This window comes from Aedes aegypti, unplaced genomic scaffold (assembly GCF_002204515.2).
Source record: "Aedes aegypti strain LVP_AGWG unplaced genomic scaffold, AaegL5.0 Primary Assembly AGWG_AaegL5_hic_scaff_140_505_PBJ_arrow, whole genome shotgun sequence".
NCBI lineage: Eukaryota > Metazoa > Arthropoda > Insecta > Diptera > Culicidae > Aedes > Aedes aegypti.
The window spans coordinates 39,943-57,827 of NW_018734840.1; the positions used below are offsets into that span (position 1 = coordinate 39,943).

The 17,885-nt window shown below is 40.8% G+C and overlaps 1 protein-coding gene across 1 annotated transcript; it reads left to right on the forward strand.

The window, feature by feature from the left end:
• Positions 1-14,400: 14,400 nt before the first annotated feature.
• Positions 14,401-17,070, forward strand: LOC110680447 (uncharacterized protein DDB_G0286299-like; the record flags this gene model as incomplete). Its single annotated transcript, XM_021856240.1, has 2 exons — positions 14,401-14,592; positions 16,218-17,070. Coding segments are annotated over 2 exons (423 nt in total), but the record flags the coding sequence as incomplete, so codon positions are not given.
• Between the last annotated feature and the right edge of the window lie 815 nt (positions 17,071-17,885).

The window sequence follows — 17,885 nt, forward strand, 5'->3', positions numbered from 1 at the left end:
AATGAATCCTACGAGTGGAAAGGCTTCGCGAGCCACTTATCGGTGTGTTCATTTTGCTTCTTCGGCGTTGCATCCGTTCGCTTTTGCGATGCTCTTCATGACGCAGAAATGAAAAATGAATTTTGGCGAATATTGGATCGCGAAGATTCGTCGTTCACGAAGAAGAACCATCGCAACACTGAACCAAATTCATGTATTGTTACAGCATCATGTTTAATTTTCAACTAAAGATGTTTGAATATTACATGATCATGTAAATCTGAAGTGTATTCAATGGTAAAATAGGATATTGATCGTTGACATTTTAGTTTATTTTGATGTGTGCATGAAAATATATTGAAATTTACAACATATTTAGAGCTGTGTAAGTGCTGGTGAAATCTTTGGAACATCTTGCAGATGCCTTGGTCATCTCGCTTTAAAGTTATTTTTCATTTTTCTTTTGTGGTTTTTTCTTCTTCTTCTCGGCATTTACGTCCTCACTGGGACAGGGCCTGCTTCTCAGCTTAGTGTTCTTATGAGCACTTTCACAGTTATTAACAGAGAACTTTCTTTGTCAAAGTTGCCATTTTCGTATTCTTATATCGTATGGCAGGTACGATGATACTTGATGCCCAGGGAAATCAAGGAAATTTCCATTACGAAAAGATCCTGGACCAACCGGGAATCGAACCCAAACACCTTCAGCATGGCTTTGCTTTGTAGCCGCGGACTCTAACCGCACGGCTAAGGACCACCAAACCGTACGCGCATGCACCGGTTTCTGTATTTTCTTTTCAATCTATTTCGAAAGTGATCAACAAAAACAAACAAATAGTATATTGAACCAGCAGAAACCCGAAGGAACTCCAAAGAAGTACTTGGATGAACTTCAAAGCAAGTCTTGGAGGAGTTCCAATAGAATTAGCGGCGGAGCTCCGAAGGAATTCCCGGAGGAACTCTAGAGACTTTTCCGGAAGAACTGCTGGGAAATCCTCGGTGGAGCTTCAGAGGAACTTCGAATTTGATAGGAATTGCTAGAGGAACTCAAAAGGAATGCAAAGAGGAATTTCTGCAAGGAGTGCGGAGTATTTCCCGGAGGAAGTCTAAAGGAATTTTCAGAAAAATTCCAGGGAAATTCTAGGAGGAACCCCGGAATAATTTCTGGAGTAACTCCAAACGAATTCCTGGAGAACCTCCGAAAGAATTACTTGAAGAACTCTCGAGGATTTGCTGGAGGAACCATGATGAAATCTGAGGGAATATCCAGTGGAGCTCCAAACGAACTTTGATGTTATCCCTGGAAGATATCTTAAAAACATCCTAGGAGAAATCCGGAGGAATCGGTAGAGGAACACCGGAGGCGTTCTGTAAGAACTCCTAGGTAATTGTTTAATGAAATCCGGTGAATTTCCTGAAGAACTTTGAAGAAATCCCCGGATCTTCCGGGGAATTGCTGGAGGAACTCCAAAGAAAATTTCTGGAACAAATGAATTCCTGCAGGAATTTTGGAGGCATTCCAGGAGGAACTCTTAAGGAACTCCGAAAGAATTCTAGGAGGAACTCTTGAGAAATTCGCGGAGAATCTCTAGAGAATTTTTCTCGGAGAAAATCTAGAGGAATTGCTGGAGTAACTACAGAAGAATTTTAAGTGGAACTCCGGAGGATTTCCGAGGAATTAATGAAGGAACTCTAAAGAATTCCTGGAGAAACTCCGAAGGATTTTCCTAAATCCGAAGGAATTCCCGGAGGAAACCTAAAGGACTCCAGCAATTCCTCCGAAAAAAAAAAATCCATAATGAACTCTGAAGGAGTTTTTGGAGGACGTCCAAAAGAATTGATGGCGGAACACCGAAAGATTTGCTGGCAGAATATTTTCTAGAGAAACTTGCCATATGAAATCTGGATGAATTTCTACAAGGATCTTAAAATCCTGGAGAAACTTCGGAAGAATTTCACGAAGAACTGTGGATGAAATGCAAAGGAATTCCTAACGGAGCTCCAAAAGAATTCCCGAAGAAATTCTTGAAATTTGTCGGGAGGCATTTGTGGAGGAAATTTTTAGAGGAAATCCTTGCGATATCCTTAAGATGAGTTCTTAGGAGAAAACCCCAGATTAGTTCCTGGAGAAAATTCCAGCATGACATCCCCAGAGCAATTTCTGGAGGTAGTCCCCGGATGAATACCTGGAGTATATCTCCGGAGGAACTCTTTGAGAAAATCCAGGAGGAATTTCTAGAAAAATTTCCCACAGCAATTCTTTGGAAAAATCCCGGATGTATTCCTGGAGTAAATCCTCGGAGGAATACTATGAGGAAATCCCGGATGAATTCCTGGAGGGATTATCGGAAGAATTGCTGTAAGAATTTCCACATAAATGTATGGACAAAATCGCCGGAGAAATTACTGAGAAAAATCCTCCAGATTAATTCGTGGAGGCAATTCTTGGAGGAGTTCTTGGAGACAATCCACGGCGGAATTACTAGAGCAAATCTTCGGAAAACATTCTGGAGGAATTTCTGGAGGAATTCCTGGACGAAATACCCGGAGGAATTGCTATTGGGAACGCCCTGAGGAATTCGTTAAGAAAATCCCGGAGTAATTCTTGGGGGATATCATCGAAGGAATCATTGAAATCCCCGGAGAAATTCCTGGTGCAAATCTTCGAAAACTTCCTGGAGGAAATCTCCGGAAGAATTCTCTGAGAAAATCCCTATTAAATTTCTGGAGAAAATCCCCGGAGGAAGTCTTGGAAAAAATTTCCGGAGGAAATCCTAGGAGGATTTTCGGGAAGAAATCCCCGGAAGTGCTGCTTGAGGAAATTCCCGGAGCAATTCCTGGAGGTGATCCCCGGAAGAATATTCTAGACGAAATCCCCAGAGGAACTACTGTTGGAAACCCCTGAAATAATATCTGGAATAAATCGCTGGAGGGATTCCTGGAGAGAATCCCCGGAGTTCTTGGGAAATACCCGAAGGAATTCCTGGAGCGAACCACCAGAGGAGTTTCTTGAGGATTTCCTGGACGAAATCCTCGGAAAAATTTCTGGATGAAATCCCCTAAGGAATTGCTTATACAAATCCCGTAGGGAATTTCTGGAGAAAATCTCCGAATGAGTTCTTCAGGGAAGGAATCCTTAAAATTTCCGGAGGAACTTCTTCATGAAGTCAGCAGAAAAAATCCTGGACAAAATTCCTGGGCAAAATTCCTAGAGGAATTGCTGAGTATCCTTTGAAAAATCTTGGAGGAAATCCCTGGAGGAAATTAATGAAGGAGTTCTTGGAAAAAATGTCCGGAGGAATTCCTGGAGAAATTCTCGGAGGATTTTCTGGAGGAAATTTTCTGCAAAAAATCCTTAAAAGAACTATTTGAGAAAATCTTTGGTGGAGTTTCTTAATGAATTTCTGAACGAAATCCTAAGAAGAATTCCAAGATTAAATCTCCATAGGAAGTGCTATTGGAATTCCTTAAGAAAATAGCCGGATGAGTATTGAGTGAAAATCCTCAGAGGAATTCTTGGCAAAAATCTCTGGTGCAAATCCCCAGCAAAATCCTGGAGGAGATCCTCGGATAAGTTCCCTAAAAAAATCCCCGAAGTAATTCTTGTTGAAAATTTTCTAAGAAATTCATGGAGCAAATCCCCGGAGAAATTCCTGGATCATATTTATTTAAATTCTCCTCTTTCCTTTGGAATTCTTAACTGCTCTCCTTCGTTTCTCAAATGTTCTTCTTAAATCACTTCAACTTTTGCACCCTTTACCTGAGGGTGGAGTTTAAGTTCAAGGAGTTTGAGAGAAAGAACCCAAACTAGTGAACAGACATGTGTCAAACCAGATTTGGAACAGCTGAAATCTTGGTCCAAATCCGACCAAAAGTTAGCCTATTCCAAAAAAATAGACAAGAAAACTGGTAGAAAATAAAATTGGAACATCATTTGCAACACCGGTTGCTCCAATTTTTAGCATGGTCCAACAATTTGGACCAAAACTGTGACTTGGACCACCGGTGAAGTTGCCCTAACAATGCTTGAACGATTTCATGCGGAGCCACCAAAAAAGATGATACAAAATACAAGGCGAGTTTGTGTATCGAACGTTCGAAAGAATGTTTAAAAAAATCTCTATGGGTTAATAGAGAGAATTCTACCGAAAATCACAGTTGATGATTTTCGACAGCAATCGATTATTCTAGAAATAATCTGGGATTTTTCCGAAATTTCAACTAAGATTATAAATTGAATCACTCCAGGATTCTTTAAGAAATTGCAACAATTCTTCTGTAAATTTCTCTTGTATAAACCCAAAAATCTCTCTGAAATTCTTCCGGTAATTCTCATGGAATTCTTTACAGAAAATCCTCCAGAAATTAATCAGGAAATCCCACTATTGTTGTTGCATAAATCTATCTGATGCTGTTCCGTCCAAAAACCTTTTTGGATCATTCCAGAAATGCTTCTCTTCGAGAATAAGCGGACACTCCCATCCCTTATTCATTTGGATCGTAGTGCAATTCTTACCAGTTCCCATCAATCACGGAGTAGCTACCATTGACATGTACAGTCAGTCTATGCTATGCTATTCCAGAAATGCTTCTGGGATTCCTCTTGCAATTTCTTTATAATTCTACATAAAACATTTCAGAGAATCTGTCGGGAATCCCTGTGGGATTCTTCCGAAAAACCCCTTTTGGGATTCTTTCGAAAAAACCTCCGGGATTCTAACCGAAATTCCACTTAGTTTCTTTCGGAAATCCTTCTGAAATCGCTCTGTTATTCTTCTTAAAATCTCCCTGGGACTCTTCCTTGGATTATCCCGAAAACACTATTGGATTATTATGGAAATCTACCAGGGTTTTTCCGCAAAAAATTGTATCTTCTATAGCTTTTTCCAAACATCTTTCGGGATTCTTACAAAAATCCCTCAGGATTATTCCTTCTGATATTCTTCCAGAAATCCATCAGAAATTATTTCGTGAATATCTCTGAAACTTTTTCAGATATCCCTATTAGATTTTACCAAAAACAAGATTCTTCAGGGATTCTCTTGGAACTCCGTCTGAAACTATAATACAAATCTATTCTTTCACTGTCAGATTGTTCCTTCTGAATTCTTGGGATTCTTCTGGAAATTCTTTTAGGATTCTTTCATAAATTCTCATGGAAAAATTGTTATATAAATTTTTCCGGAAATCCTGTTAAAATTGTTCTAGATTTTTCTCGGGGATCTATTAAGCAATTTTGTTCATGGAAACCCATCCGAAGTTTTCTGGGAAATTTCTCAGAAATTCTTCCGAAAACTCCTCCTTAATTGTTTGGAAACCCTTCTGGCACTTTTCCTGAAATCCTTCTTCAATTGTTACGGAAATCTTGCTTCGATATTCTCAGAATTTTTTCTGGAAACATTTCGAATATCTGTGATCCGGGAGATTTTTTTTTTTCTAAAATTTTTCAAATGCAGAAGTATTCCACAACAATTTTTGAATGAATCCTAGGAAGATACTCGAATGAATAATCACAGAGAGATTTCTTGAAAAATCAAGGAGAAATGTCCAGGAGCATCCTAGAAGTGAGTAAAAACAACTTTTGTGCTTTATTTCTTTCACTCTCTTTCACAACTCAACAACTAAACACGATCCACCTCGGGATGGATTGGTGAGCTGTCTGGTTATTGTAGATGAATAACTAATTATGTAGCGCTACATCGTATCGCAACGCACCAAGGAAACGTCCAGTTGAGGTTAACAACAGCCGGCTTCTGGACGAAGAGAAAAATGACTAAGAGAAGGATGATTCGAAGACAAACATGAGCGCAATTAGCAGATGAGGAGGTGAAACCGGAACCAGAGAAGCTCGAAACAACGATGACCGAAATCGACCTCACCCAGCATCTACAACAGAAGTTCGTCGTACAGTTCGCCTCACGTGAGGCACCAGTGGCAGCGTACCTGGGATGACTAGCCAGGACAGTGGAACATTTTCTTTATCAATTATTTTAAATATTCTTACCAAATAAACACAACACAGCACACTTGATTCTCAAAAATAAATATCGGACATAACCTCAAAAGCGACGTCGGATTTTGGAGAGATGACGATGACGGCCTGCGGCGCCTGCGGAAAGACTTCCGAAGTGGATGAGCGGATGATTGGATGCGACAACTGCGACCGCTGGTTCCATACGTGGTGTGTTGGCGTTACGGCGGCAGTGGAGAAGGAGAGCAAGTGGTTCTGTCCGGCCACCGAGTGTCAGCAGCAGTACAGTGAGTACTTGAAAAAAAGAAGAAAAGGAACAAAGGAAGAAGAAGAATAAGAAAAACAAAGCGCTAGGGGATGATTCGATAGATCTAGTATAAAGTAAGCTAGGTCAGTCAATATTCCCGGTTCCGAGTTGGAAAAACGCTTAAAGGAGTTATAGCAGGCGAAAGAAAGAGAATTAAAAATTGAAATGATCGAAGTAAAAATTCGTCATGTGCAAAAAGAAATTAAACAGCTACAGATGAAAGAAGAAAAAGGCAAGAAGAAGGAAAAGATTCTGGGATCGCCTCTCAGAAACTCAGCAGTAAAAGTTTGGAAGCAGATAGAAACAAAGAAGAAGAACAAGAAGCTGACGCGGTATCGTTGCGAGGAAGAATTGGAAGATAGTGAAGAAGATTTCGAGGACGAAGAAGAAGAGGATAAATTCGAATCAAGGAAGAAGCAGAACAGGAAAGTGAGGAGATAGCTCAGAATATGATGAAGAAGAAAAGCAGGTGAATAATAGCACTAACGCAAAGCCGAAAGTCAAGAAAATAGTCGCAAACGGGCTGGAGCAGCGGCGCAACGTGCCGACGAAGATGCAGATGGCAGCGAGGAATGGAGTGAAGAAGAAGTTTCCACTGGAAGACCAGAGGAGTGGCCGTTGTTCATCGAACGAAGCATCCACCGAGGCGTGCGGATCTATGGAATCTGGTGCGTTTCCAAGATAGCTCGAAAGGATCGGCATTAGAAGTGTTCGAGGGCAGCTGCTATTTCCAAAATCCGTTCCAAAAGTGATCAACAAACTTCAGCAGCTCGTCCAGAGCAACTGCTTCAGTGGCATCTGGAGAAGGTGCGCAAACTAGAGCCGCCGAAAGCTGACAAGTTGGCAATCTTCATTCCTTTCGGAACAGCGGTGGAGCAGCTCTGCGAGCATTTGGAGGCACCTGGTTTAAGCCAGCACCTGGTAAATTCGTTATTGGTTCAGGACCTCGTAGATAAGCTTCCTGCCACCGATAATGAAGGCCTTCGTGCGAAAATGAAGGCTGTGCGGCATGTGTCTAAATGATCACGGCTATGCGGAGAGACAAATCCGTAACCACGTTAGCGTTTTTGGACGAGGGAGCGTCGATCACAATGGTCGAGAAGGAACTGGCTGACGAGTTGGAAGCTGAGGGCATTTCGCAGCAGCTCGAAATAAGCTGGACTGGAGATATTGCCCGGGTCGAGGAGGACTCAAAGCGAATAAGTCTGAAGATATCGAGACTAGAAGGAGCGCAGCAGTTGCTGATGAATGAGGTGTGCACCGTTGAAGAGTTGGCGTTACCTGAGCAATCGATAGATACTCACGAGATGGCAGAGCGATAGGACATACCGGTTACATCGTACAATAAAGGCCGCTCAAGGATTCTTATCGGATTGAATAATCTTCATACGATGGCGCCAATCGATGCCGGGTTAGGCGAATCTAGAGAACCGATAGCGGTCAAATCACAATATTCGGCCCGAGTAGTATAGTAGAATCGTCCAATGCTCATGTTGTTGGTTAGTTTGGGATAGTTGGACTTTCGTTAATGAAGCATATGCAAAGTAGTAGTAGTGTTCTGGTGGAAGTCAGTCGACCGATGTAAAAGGAAAAAGTGACTAGTAGGTAATTCCGAAGTAACTGGTGAACGTCTTCCGTATTTAAGGGCGGGAGTGTTGACGGCACCGAGTTCTACTTGTTCGTTTACGGTCTGAAGTGAGAAGTGAGAGCATAGACAGAACAAGTAATACGCGCGACCGGTCAACTGCGGTGGAAGGTCGTTGATAATGATGTGTTGTCAAACGAAAAATACCAAACATAAACAAAAACAAACTTGTCGGAAGGAAGATGATGTAGAATTTGAGCATTTTTTTTAACAAATTCATTAGTTTTCCGTGTGAATATATCACGAAAAAGAAGGAGGTGAGAACGGCAATTATTCGAAACAATTTATTTGTAAGTAGTTATAATTTATGTACAACTAGGAAGGTCTTGCGATCGGAATCGGTGCGGATACCAATTCGCATCGTTGCAAGAGGAAAAGAGTGTGAACAATTTATTGTAAGTTTGAAATCAATAAGGGTAAACAGTGTAATTAAAATAAAATATTTTCAGTTTGAGTTGTGCGTAAAACGACTGTTACAAAAAGGTAGTTCTTATCTCGACCGATTCCAAACAACAGCCCTGTGATGTTGTTCGACTATGCGAACGTCAAACATGATCAAAAGTGTTAAGGTTTCAATTTGGACCCATTTTTTAAATTAAAGTTTAAATGTGGGATAGTAAAAAAGGAGATTGGAGTACCTTGTACCTTTTAATTCCGCCCTAATTACTTATCTCTGACAGATTCGCGTATGTCGAGTACCACTTGTAGTCATCTCCAGTGTATGAAATTTTCATGAAATATGGAAATAGATGTCTATTTCGCCTCGTGTACTCATTTTGCCCCTAATTTCCCTGGTTGTCCATACAATCCAATCAATTTGACTCCCCGAATACATTTTTTTATCATTTGAAAGTATACTGAGATATTATATACAGTGTTAATCCTAACAAATGATTCCTATTCAGTTTGAAATGCATCTTATTCACTACAAACATGGGTTTTTCATGTATATTTGTGTTTGTACTTTCAAACAGTGTAGACTCACACTCCAATCTTAATCAATGAGCTCTCCTGCGATAGCAAACTCATCATAGATCCGCTTAGCAAATCTCGTGCTTGAAATTTTCATGCAAAATCACTCAATCACACTTAAACTGTCAAAAACTATTCAAGCATAATCCCGTTGAAAATCGAAAGTTGTTGTTTTCGTAAGAAAGGCTTGCTGTAACTCTACCAGATTAACAATAAATAATTGCTTTGGGCGAGAAAATATGAAGCAATCAGTCAAACAGATGAGCCATCCATGATTATTTACTTCTGGGTTGCGTGCTTGACAACTCATGAAAGATCTCAAGCGTGAGTTTTGCATATATGAAGGTTGTTTTACAACACTGCTTCCAAGTCGATTTTGTTCATCTTAAAAGTGCCTGAAATTTTGTCGCAAAATTCCGATTTCTGGCCCGTAGTGCAATGGCTCAGCCAGTGCCGCGTGAAAGGGAGATCCTTCACGTTTAATCAAAAGATGGGCTACGAAGAGTTGGTTCTGAACAAGCACCTGGGCTCCTCACACGACAGATCAATGAGAACGGCAGACAAAGTGCTTAATAGTGGGAGGAAGATGGAACCCTTCGGCACGTTAAGGTGATGAGTTTCTGTAATTATGGTTTACGGAGCCCTCTGAAGCCAAGACCCACAAGTGGAGGGTTGTCAATATGTCTGCTCCCATTCATCGCGTTTGATGCACCGTGCGCAAAATGAGCCCTTTCCGTGAAGATGCTTTTTTATGTTCCTTCCACTTAGAGTGAACAAGTGTCTCTTCTTACACGGTGACAGAGCGCGGAGATTTGTATAAATAATGTTAAGCGACTTGACAGGCGGCTTACTAATGACAACCTGTCGTGGGTCCTGTTGAAGAAGATGGAACTCAAGTGCGAAACGAGGGTCCGATGATATATTGATCTAAATGAGGTGTCAGTTTTTTTATTTGCGTGATAATATGGCTGAGAATGAAGCATAAGAACTAATGATCGTTAAAAGTGATGAGGTGTTCATACATTCTGATGAGAGGATAGCTCAATTTGAAAGTAATCGTTGATGTTTCTCAATTTGTTTAATAGTAAACCTAGTGAAAGTAAGTGCAAGTGCGCAACTTTGAGCAACATGGAAATTTCGCTTTTTTAGATTACATTAAGAGCTTTCTAAGCTTGTAGTCAATACACGTTTTAGTGATTTTTCCTACCATCCCACACAATCACCAGCAGGAATGGAGTTACATAATTTGGATTCCCTTCCCCACTCAACAAATCGCTCCAATTTCTCCCGCTTGACTACTCCGGACAGGAAGATTGATTGTCCCAGAATCGCCCACTTCCATCCAGAAGACGACCATCAGCATGTCAAATGGATCGTGAAATTACACATTTCTATATTTGTGCTTGGCCCCCCAGCAGTGCACATTGCCGAATCCTGAGTTCCTCAGGAGCAAAAAAGAGGAGGCAACCTGTCGTCATTTGCAGCATGCAGTAATGTTACTCCTAGCACTTCCTACACTTTAGTTGGGAAAAAGGTTTTTGAGAATATGAGTAGGACATTTTTTTCTATGGAAAATTTTCATTGTTTTATTGGAGCAACAAATAGCCTACTCCTCAGACGAATGTTCCCATGACTGACAGGTCGTTTCTTGTGCATACTGTCTTTGGACCAACCAAGATCCCAAATGAAGATGGGTCGCTCGGACCGAAAGCAACTGCAAAATGCATGGAGGGAAACTCAGTTTATTCTGTGGGAAATTTGCGCCGTGACAGTTTTGGTGACGAAAATTTGTCACATGATAGACGCCGTAAGAACTGTGGTAAGATTGTCAGCGCAATCTTTTCTGAACCGTTGGAAGTTAGAGTAATGAAATATTCACCTGTTGTTTTTCCTAGCCATAGCATTCTAACTGAGATCTACCGTTTTGGATTTGTCTTTTCAGAACCTTAATTGAGATAGACGTGTTGGTCACATCGCATCGCATCTTCGACTGCTGGAAGGTAAGTTTCGGTCGTTTCCTATTTTTCCTATTTTCAACGGAGACGATCTAAAATTCAAATCTCTAAATTGGTTCTCATATGTCGGTGACACCTTGAGGGCAGACCGAAGTTTTGCCTCATTATCCTCGAAATATTGTCGGGAAGCAACTGAGCCCCGGACACGATACACCAAACCAAAACCCCAGGCCCCGATCATCCTAAGCCGGATTAGCCAAAACAACGCCAAACCAGGCAGAAGCTGGTGCTATTATCTATGCAAAGTTTACCATATTGTTTTCAAACATTCCTCCCACGCCTGCACAATGGTCGGAAAAAATATAAGTTTTGGTCAAAACTAGTTTTGTCGAAGAAATATTCAATCATAGCTTCACCTGATGTTGGAAAAAATTGAGAGAATCTCTCACTTATCGCTCTCTGTAACAATCATGATCCACTTCACATCATGAGTCTGTTTCTACCCCCAAAGGAGAATAAACGAGAAAAACGGGGATTTATCATCGCTCTCTCTTGGAGGTTCTCCGTCGCTGCTGTCATTCATCAAGCTTGTTACAACTTGCAAACCATTGCGATGGTTTTCTTCGAAATCAATTGAGTACAAATTCTGCAATGCCTGTTCAAAACCATTTTGGGTAGTTTTGACCGCCTCTTAGCATGAATACCGCCCAATGTGGCGTCGTCGGTTGTGCTTGTGCATGAGGGGTTAAACTCAAGATTAAACTCGTTTCCATTATAAGAGGCGACCCCTGTACTGTTTTGCACCTAGAAACCCCCTCCTCGAGGGGTACATTGCTCCAGATTCTCCCAGTGGTGGTTCCAAAATCACGTATTGTATTTATCGCCAGCATCTTGGGAGGAAATCTCAAACCGCCCGCCAACCGACAGAGTATGAGGACGACGATGGACCGTGTCACTGTCTGTCGATTGTCGTGTGTGTGCACCTTTGTTGGTTAGATTGGAAAACCGATCTCCACCAACCATTTAACCCCCTGGAGGCTAATCGGATGGCCATGGCGACGGGGAAGACGATGGAAGCATGTCGTTGTTTCAGGTCCCAATCATAAAGTTGATAGAATCAGGGATGTTGCTTCAACCATCCCAAATTGCACACGGTTGTTCTTAAATATTTGCGGGATAGGTTGTGCTCGGGGGAGGTGATTATTATTCTACTTAACATGAGTTGTCGGAAGCTTTTCGATTTCGGGGCTGGTTGCGAGCGGCAGGTTTAATCGGTTTCTGGAGTTGAGTTCTAAAGTTAAAGGGGCCAACTTTTCTGGAAGGAAGCTAGTACGAGAAAAAGAGGATAGTGTTCAAACCGAAAGTGTTGTATAGTTTCAAATAAATTGATTGTTTTGTTTGCGTACAAAATGTAAATTTTCAAAGCTGATTAAACTTCAATCCTCACGTCGTGACTGATATGTTTTCACAGACAGGACAGACAGAACTAGAACTGGGACTGAACTGAGACTGATCTGATACAGGACTAAAACAGTGAGACATAATTGAGAAAACACTGAGACAAAATTGACACAGAGTTAATACATAAACGAGACAGAACTGAAACAGAACTGAGACAGAAATGAGTCAGAATTTAGAAAGAACTGAGACATAACTAAGACAGAACTGAGACAGAACTGAGACAGAACTGAGACAGGACTGAGACAAAACTGAGACAGAACTGAGATGAGCAGACAGAACAGACAGAAATCACACAGCAATCAGAGAGAAAACAAACAGAAAACGAACGGAAAAGAAAGCATTAGGGACATGGAAATCCGGCATAGAATCGATTTATCTTATGATTTATTCGATTTTGTACGAATATAATATTATTGAGTAAATCATTTTATGGCATAAGTGTAACTCGCATGGCATATGGACACCAACACCAATTGGGTTTAATTAGAAAAGTATACCAAGAAGAAACCCATCCCAATTGTGCCTATGGCATGAAAAAATACATCTTAAACATACATTAATGTCAATTCTGTTCTCTACCATCGCAATAAACTCCGAAAAAATATTTTTGTCAAATTTTCAGTTAGCTTAATAATTTTATATACGTACAAAATTGCCCCTTTTAGAGCTCCTCCGCTACACCACTGGCTCATCACCCGAAAGGCTTTGGGGATTTTCATATTTCGACATGAAGAATCTAACAAAAATAGTCCGGTTGAAAACCCCGTGTAACACCATCATGACCTTCCCTTGTTAGTAGGAATCAAAATAGAAATTTTCTAAGCTGATTAAAACTTTAATCCTAAGGTCGTGACTGATTTGATATCAAATTGAAGTTAATATAGGATTTTTAAGAAAATATTCATAATAAGTTCTCGTTGAAATAATTTGTGTATATCAAAGAGGTGCTTACAGTTTTATTCATTTGCTGGTCAAAATAATTGAAAGAACAGACAGCGAGCAGCAGAGAGCTAACAAAGCAGCAGAAAAAGAGCACTCAGAGAGCTAACAGAGCAGCAGAAAAAGAGCAAGCAGAGAGCAGACATAGCGCAGACAGTGAGCAGACAGAGAGCAGTCAGAGAGCAGTCAGAGAGCAGAAATATAGCAAACAGATAGCAGGAAAAAAAAAACAAACAGAGAACAGACAAAACAGCAAAAAAAGGGCAGACAGAGAGCAGAAAAATAACAGACAGAGATCATATGGAGAACAGACAAAGAGCAGACGGAGAGAAGATAGAGAGCAGACAGAAAGCAAACGCAGCTGCAGAAAAAGAGCAGACAAAGCAGAAGAAAAAGAGCTAACAGAGCAGCAGAAAAAGAGCAAACAGGTAGCAGACAAAGAGGAGTCAGAGAGCAGTCAGAGAGCAAACAGAGAGCAAACAGAAAGCAGATAAAGAGCAGACAGAAAGCAAACATAGCAGCCGAAAATGAGCAGACAGAGAGCAGATAGAGCAGCTGAAAAAGAGCAGACAGCTAGCAGACAAAGAGCAGACAGAGATCATACGGAGAGCAGTCAGAGAGCAGTCAGAGAGCAAAAATATAGCAAACAGATAGCAGAAAAACAGATAGAGAACAGACATAGAGCAGACAAAACAGCAAAAAAAAGGACAGACAGAGAGCAGAAAAAGAGCAGACAAAGAGCAGACAGAGATCATATGGAGAGCAGACAAAGAGCGGATGGAGAGAAGATAGAGAGCAGACAGAAAGCAAACGCAGCTGCAGAAAAAAGCAGACAAAACAGCAAAAAAAGGGCAGACAGAGAGCAGAAAAATAACAGACAGAGATCATATGGAGAACAGACAAAGAGCAGACGGAGAGAAGATAGAGAGCAGACAGAAAGCAAACGCAGCTGCAGAAAAAGAGCAGACAAAGCAGAAGAAAAAGAGCTAACAGAGCAGCAGAAAAAGAGCAGGCAGGTAGCAGACAAAGAGCAGTCAGAGAGCAGTCAGAGAGCAGACATAGAGCAGACAGAGAGCAGACAGAGAGCAAACAGAAAGCAGATAGAGAGCAGACAGAAAGCAAACATAACAGCCGAAAAAGAGCAGACAGAGAGCAGACAGAGCAGCTGTAAAAGAGCAGACAGCTAGCAGACAAAGAGCAAACAGAGATCATATGGAGAGCAGTCAGAGAGCAGTCAGAGAGCAGAAATATAGCAAACAGAAAAAACAGATATAAAACAGACATAGAGCAGACAAAACAACAAAAAAAAGGGCAGACAGAGAGCAGAAAAAGAGCAGACAAAGAGCAGACAGAGCAGCAGACAAAGACACTCAGATAGCTAATAGAGCAGCAGAAAAAGAGCAGGCAGAGAGCAGACAGAGAGCAGTCAGAGAGCAGTCAGAGAGCAGTCAGAGAGCAGTCAGAGAGCAGAAATATAGCAAACAGGTAGCAGAAAAAACAGAAAGAGAACAGACATAGAGCAGAAAAAACAGCAAAAAAAAGGGCAGACAGAGAGCAGAAAAAGAGCAGACAAAGAGCAGACAGAGATCATATGGAGAGCAGACAAAAAGCAGACGGAGAGAAGATAGAGAGCAGACAGAAAGCAAACGCAGCTGCATAAAAAGAGCAGACAAAGCAGCAGAAAAAGAGCTAACAGAGCAGCAGAAAAAATGCAGACAGGTAGCAGTCAGAGAGCAGACAGAGAGCAGACAGAGAGCAGACAGAGAGCAGACAGAGACCAAATAGAGAGCAAACAGAGAGCAGATAGAGAGCAGACAGAAAGCAAACGTAGCAGCAGAAAAAGAGCAGACAAAGAGCAGATAGAGAGCAGACAGAGCAGCAGACAAAGAGCACTCAGAGAGCTAACAGAGCAGCAGAAAAAGAGCAAGCAGAGAGCAGACATAACGCAGGTAGTGAGCAGACAGAGTGCAGTCAGAGAGCAGTTAGAGAGCAGTCAGAGGGCAGAAATATAGCAAACAGATAGCAGAAAAAAAAACAGACAGAGAACAGACATAGAGCAGACAAAATAGCAAAAAAAAGGACAGACAGAGAGCAGAAAAAGAGCAAACGGAGAGAAGATAGAGAGCAGACAGAAAGCAAACGCAGCAGCAGAAAAAAGAGCAGACAAAGCAGCACAAAAAGAGCTAACAGAGCAGCAGAAAAATAGCAGACAGGTAGCAGACATAGAGAAGACAGAGAGCAGTCAGAGAGCAGACAGAGAGCAGACAGAGTGCAAACAGAGAGCAGATAGAGAGCAGACAGAAAGCAAACGTAGCAGCAGAATAAGAGCAGACAAAGAGCAGACAGAGAGTAGACAGCGTAGCAGACAAAGAGCAGCCAGAGAGCTAACAGAGCAGCTGAAAAAGAGTAGACAGATAGCAGACAAAGAGCAGACAGAAATCATATGGGGAGCAGACAGAGAGCAGACAGCGAGCAGACAGAGCAGCAGAAAAAAGAGCAGACAAAGTGCAGACAGAGCAGCAGACAGAGAGCAGACAAAGAGCAGACAGACCAGCATAAAAAGAGCAAAGAGAGAGCATACAGCGAGCAGACAGAGCAGCAGAAAAAGAGCAGACAGAGCAGCAGAAAAGAACAGACAAAGAGCAGACAGAGCAGCAGAAACAATGCAGACAGAGCAATAGAAAAAGAGCACACAGAGCAGACAGATAGCAGACGGAGAGCAGACAACGAGCAGACAGAGCAGCATACAGAGTGCAGACAGAGTGCAGACAGAAAGCAAACAGAAAGCAAACAGAAAGCAGACAGAGAGCAAATAGAGAACAGACAGGGCAGCAGAAAAAGAACAGACAGAGAGCAGAGAGCAGACAGGGAGCAGATAGAGAAAAACAGAGAGCAGACAGAAAACAGACAGAAACCAAACAGAACAGGCGGAACAGACAGGAAACTGAAAAAAAAAACAGAGAGGAAACCAACAAAAAACAGACATAGTCAGACGGAAAACAAGTAAAAAGCAGACAGAAAACACAAAAAAAAACGGACAGAGAACAGACAGAAACTGACAGAATGCAGACAGAAAACAGGCAAAAAAACAGACGACAAGCTGAAAGAAAACAGAGAGAAACTACAGAAAATAGAAAGAAACAGACGGAAAACAAGCTGAAAACAGACAGAAAACAGATAGAAACTGATAGAAAGCAGTCAGAAACAGACAAGAAGTAGACAGACAACAAGGAGACAGAAAACAGGCAAAAATAGACAGAAAACAGTTTGGGCACTGACAAAAAACAGGCAGAAATCATACATAGCACAGACAGAAAACAGACAATAACAGACAGAACAGACATCACCGGAGACTTCAAAACCTGACATTGAACAGATTTATCTGAAGATCTATCCCATGTTCATCATAGAATCGTTAAAGAAACTTGCCTGAACCGTATTTCAGGGAAATATTTTGATAAATTCGGGCAAAATTCTTGTTTTTGGTAGAATTATTTCCGTTTTTTGTAGATTACGAATGATTTCATTGAAGTGTTCAGAGAACGAATCTCCTGAGTTCACGTATTTCTCTTAAGATTCTGAATGGATTTTTTCAACCATATGACCTTAATTTTTATCCATCAATTCTCAACGATATTTTCCAATATTGTTGATGAAATTTTGGTATATTCAAATGGAATTCCTTCGCCGAATTCGTGACATGAACTTTGGAACAATGTTCTCATGTCCCCAGACATTTCTGCTATGAGAAGGTTGGCAGATTTTTGTTTTGAGAATTCCAATGATTATTATATTTCATTTCTGATTAAGGTTTTCAGATTATTATTTTGATATTCAACTACACTATACCTAAATTATTCAAAGATTACTTGGAACATATATGATGCGATATCCTGCTCCTTATAGGATTGATAGCAAAACTTTGAACATTATTATTAGATAGTTTGTCATATTTTTGAGATTTCCTGCAAAAAATCTGACAGAAACTCGCACGAAATCCCGCTTTTTTTTGCAAGATCCTGGACGAATGTTTTAAGGTAATCTATGAAAGATTCCTTCAGATATGATTGGTTCATTTCTGTTGGTATCCAAACTGCAACCAGAACTTATATGAATGCAATGCATGAATGCTCCTCTTTTTTATATTAAACGAACTCATAAAAACTTTTGTTGCTTAAACTTGAATCACCGAAAACGAATCCGTTGTCAGCATATTTTTATAAATATGTTCAATTTATAAAAATATATTCAATGCAATTTTGCAAATTGCAAATTTTGCATAATGCAAAAATTCCGCGGATACAAAGCAAATACTGAAGGTGTCGGGTTTCGAATTCTGGTTGGCCCAGGATTTAAAAAACAATTCTTGATTTCTCTGGGCAAAGCGTATCGTAGTTTCTGCCTTCAAATCTGACGTTTCAGCAGTCAATCAATGTTGTTTTAAGAGATTTATGTGTTTATACATTTTTATTTTCTTAAACGAGTCAGGAAAGAGTTCTGATCATATTCTTGATTTAATTACCTCCTCAGAGTAAAGTATATCTGATACAGATAATAAGCTTCTTACGGAAAAGATGCCTGCTCATTCTGTTCATCAAATTTCTTTAATGATTGTTCAAGAATACTTCTTCAATGTTCTTTAACGAATTGATTTCA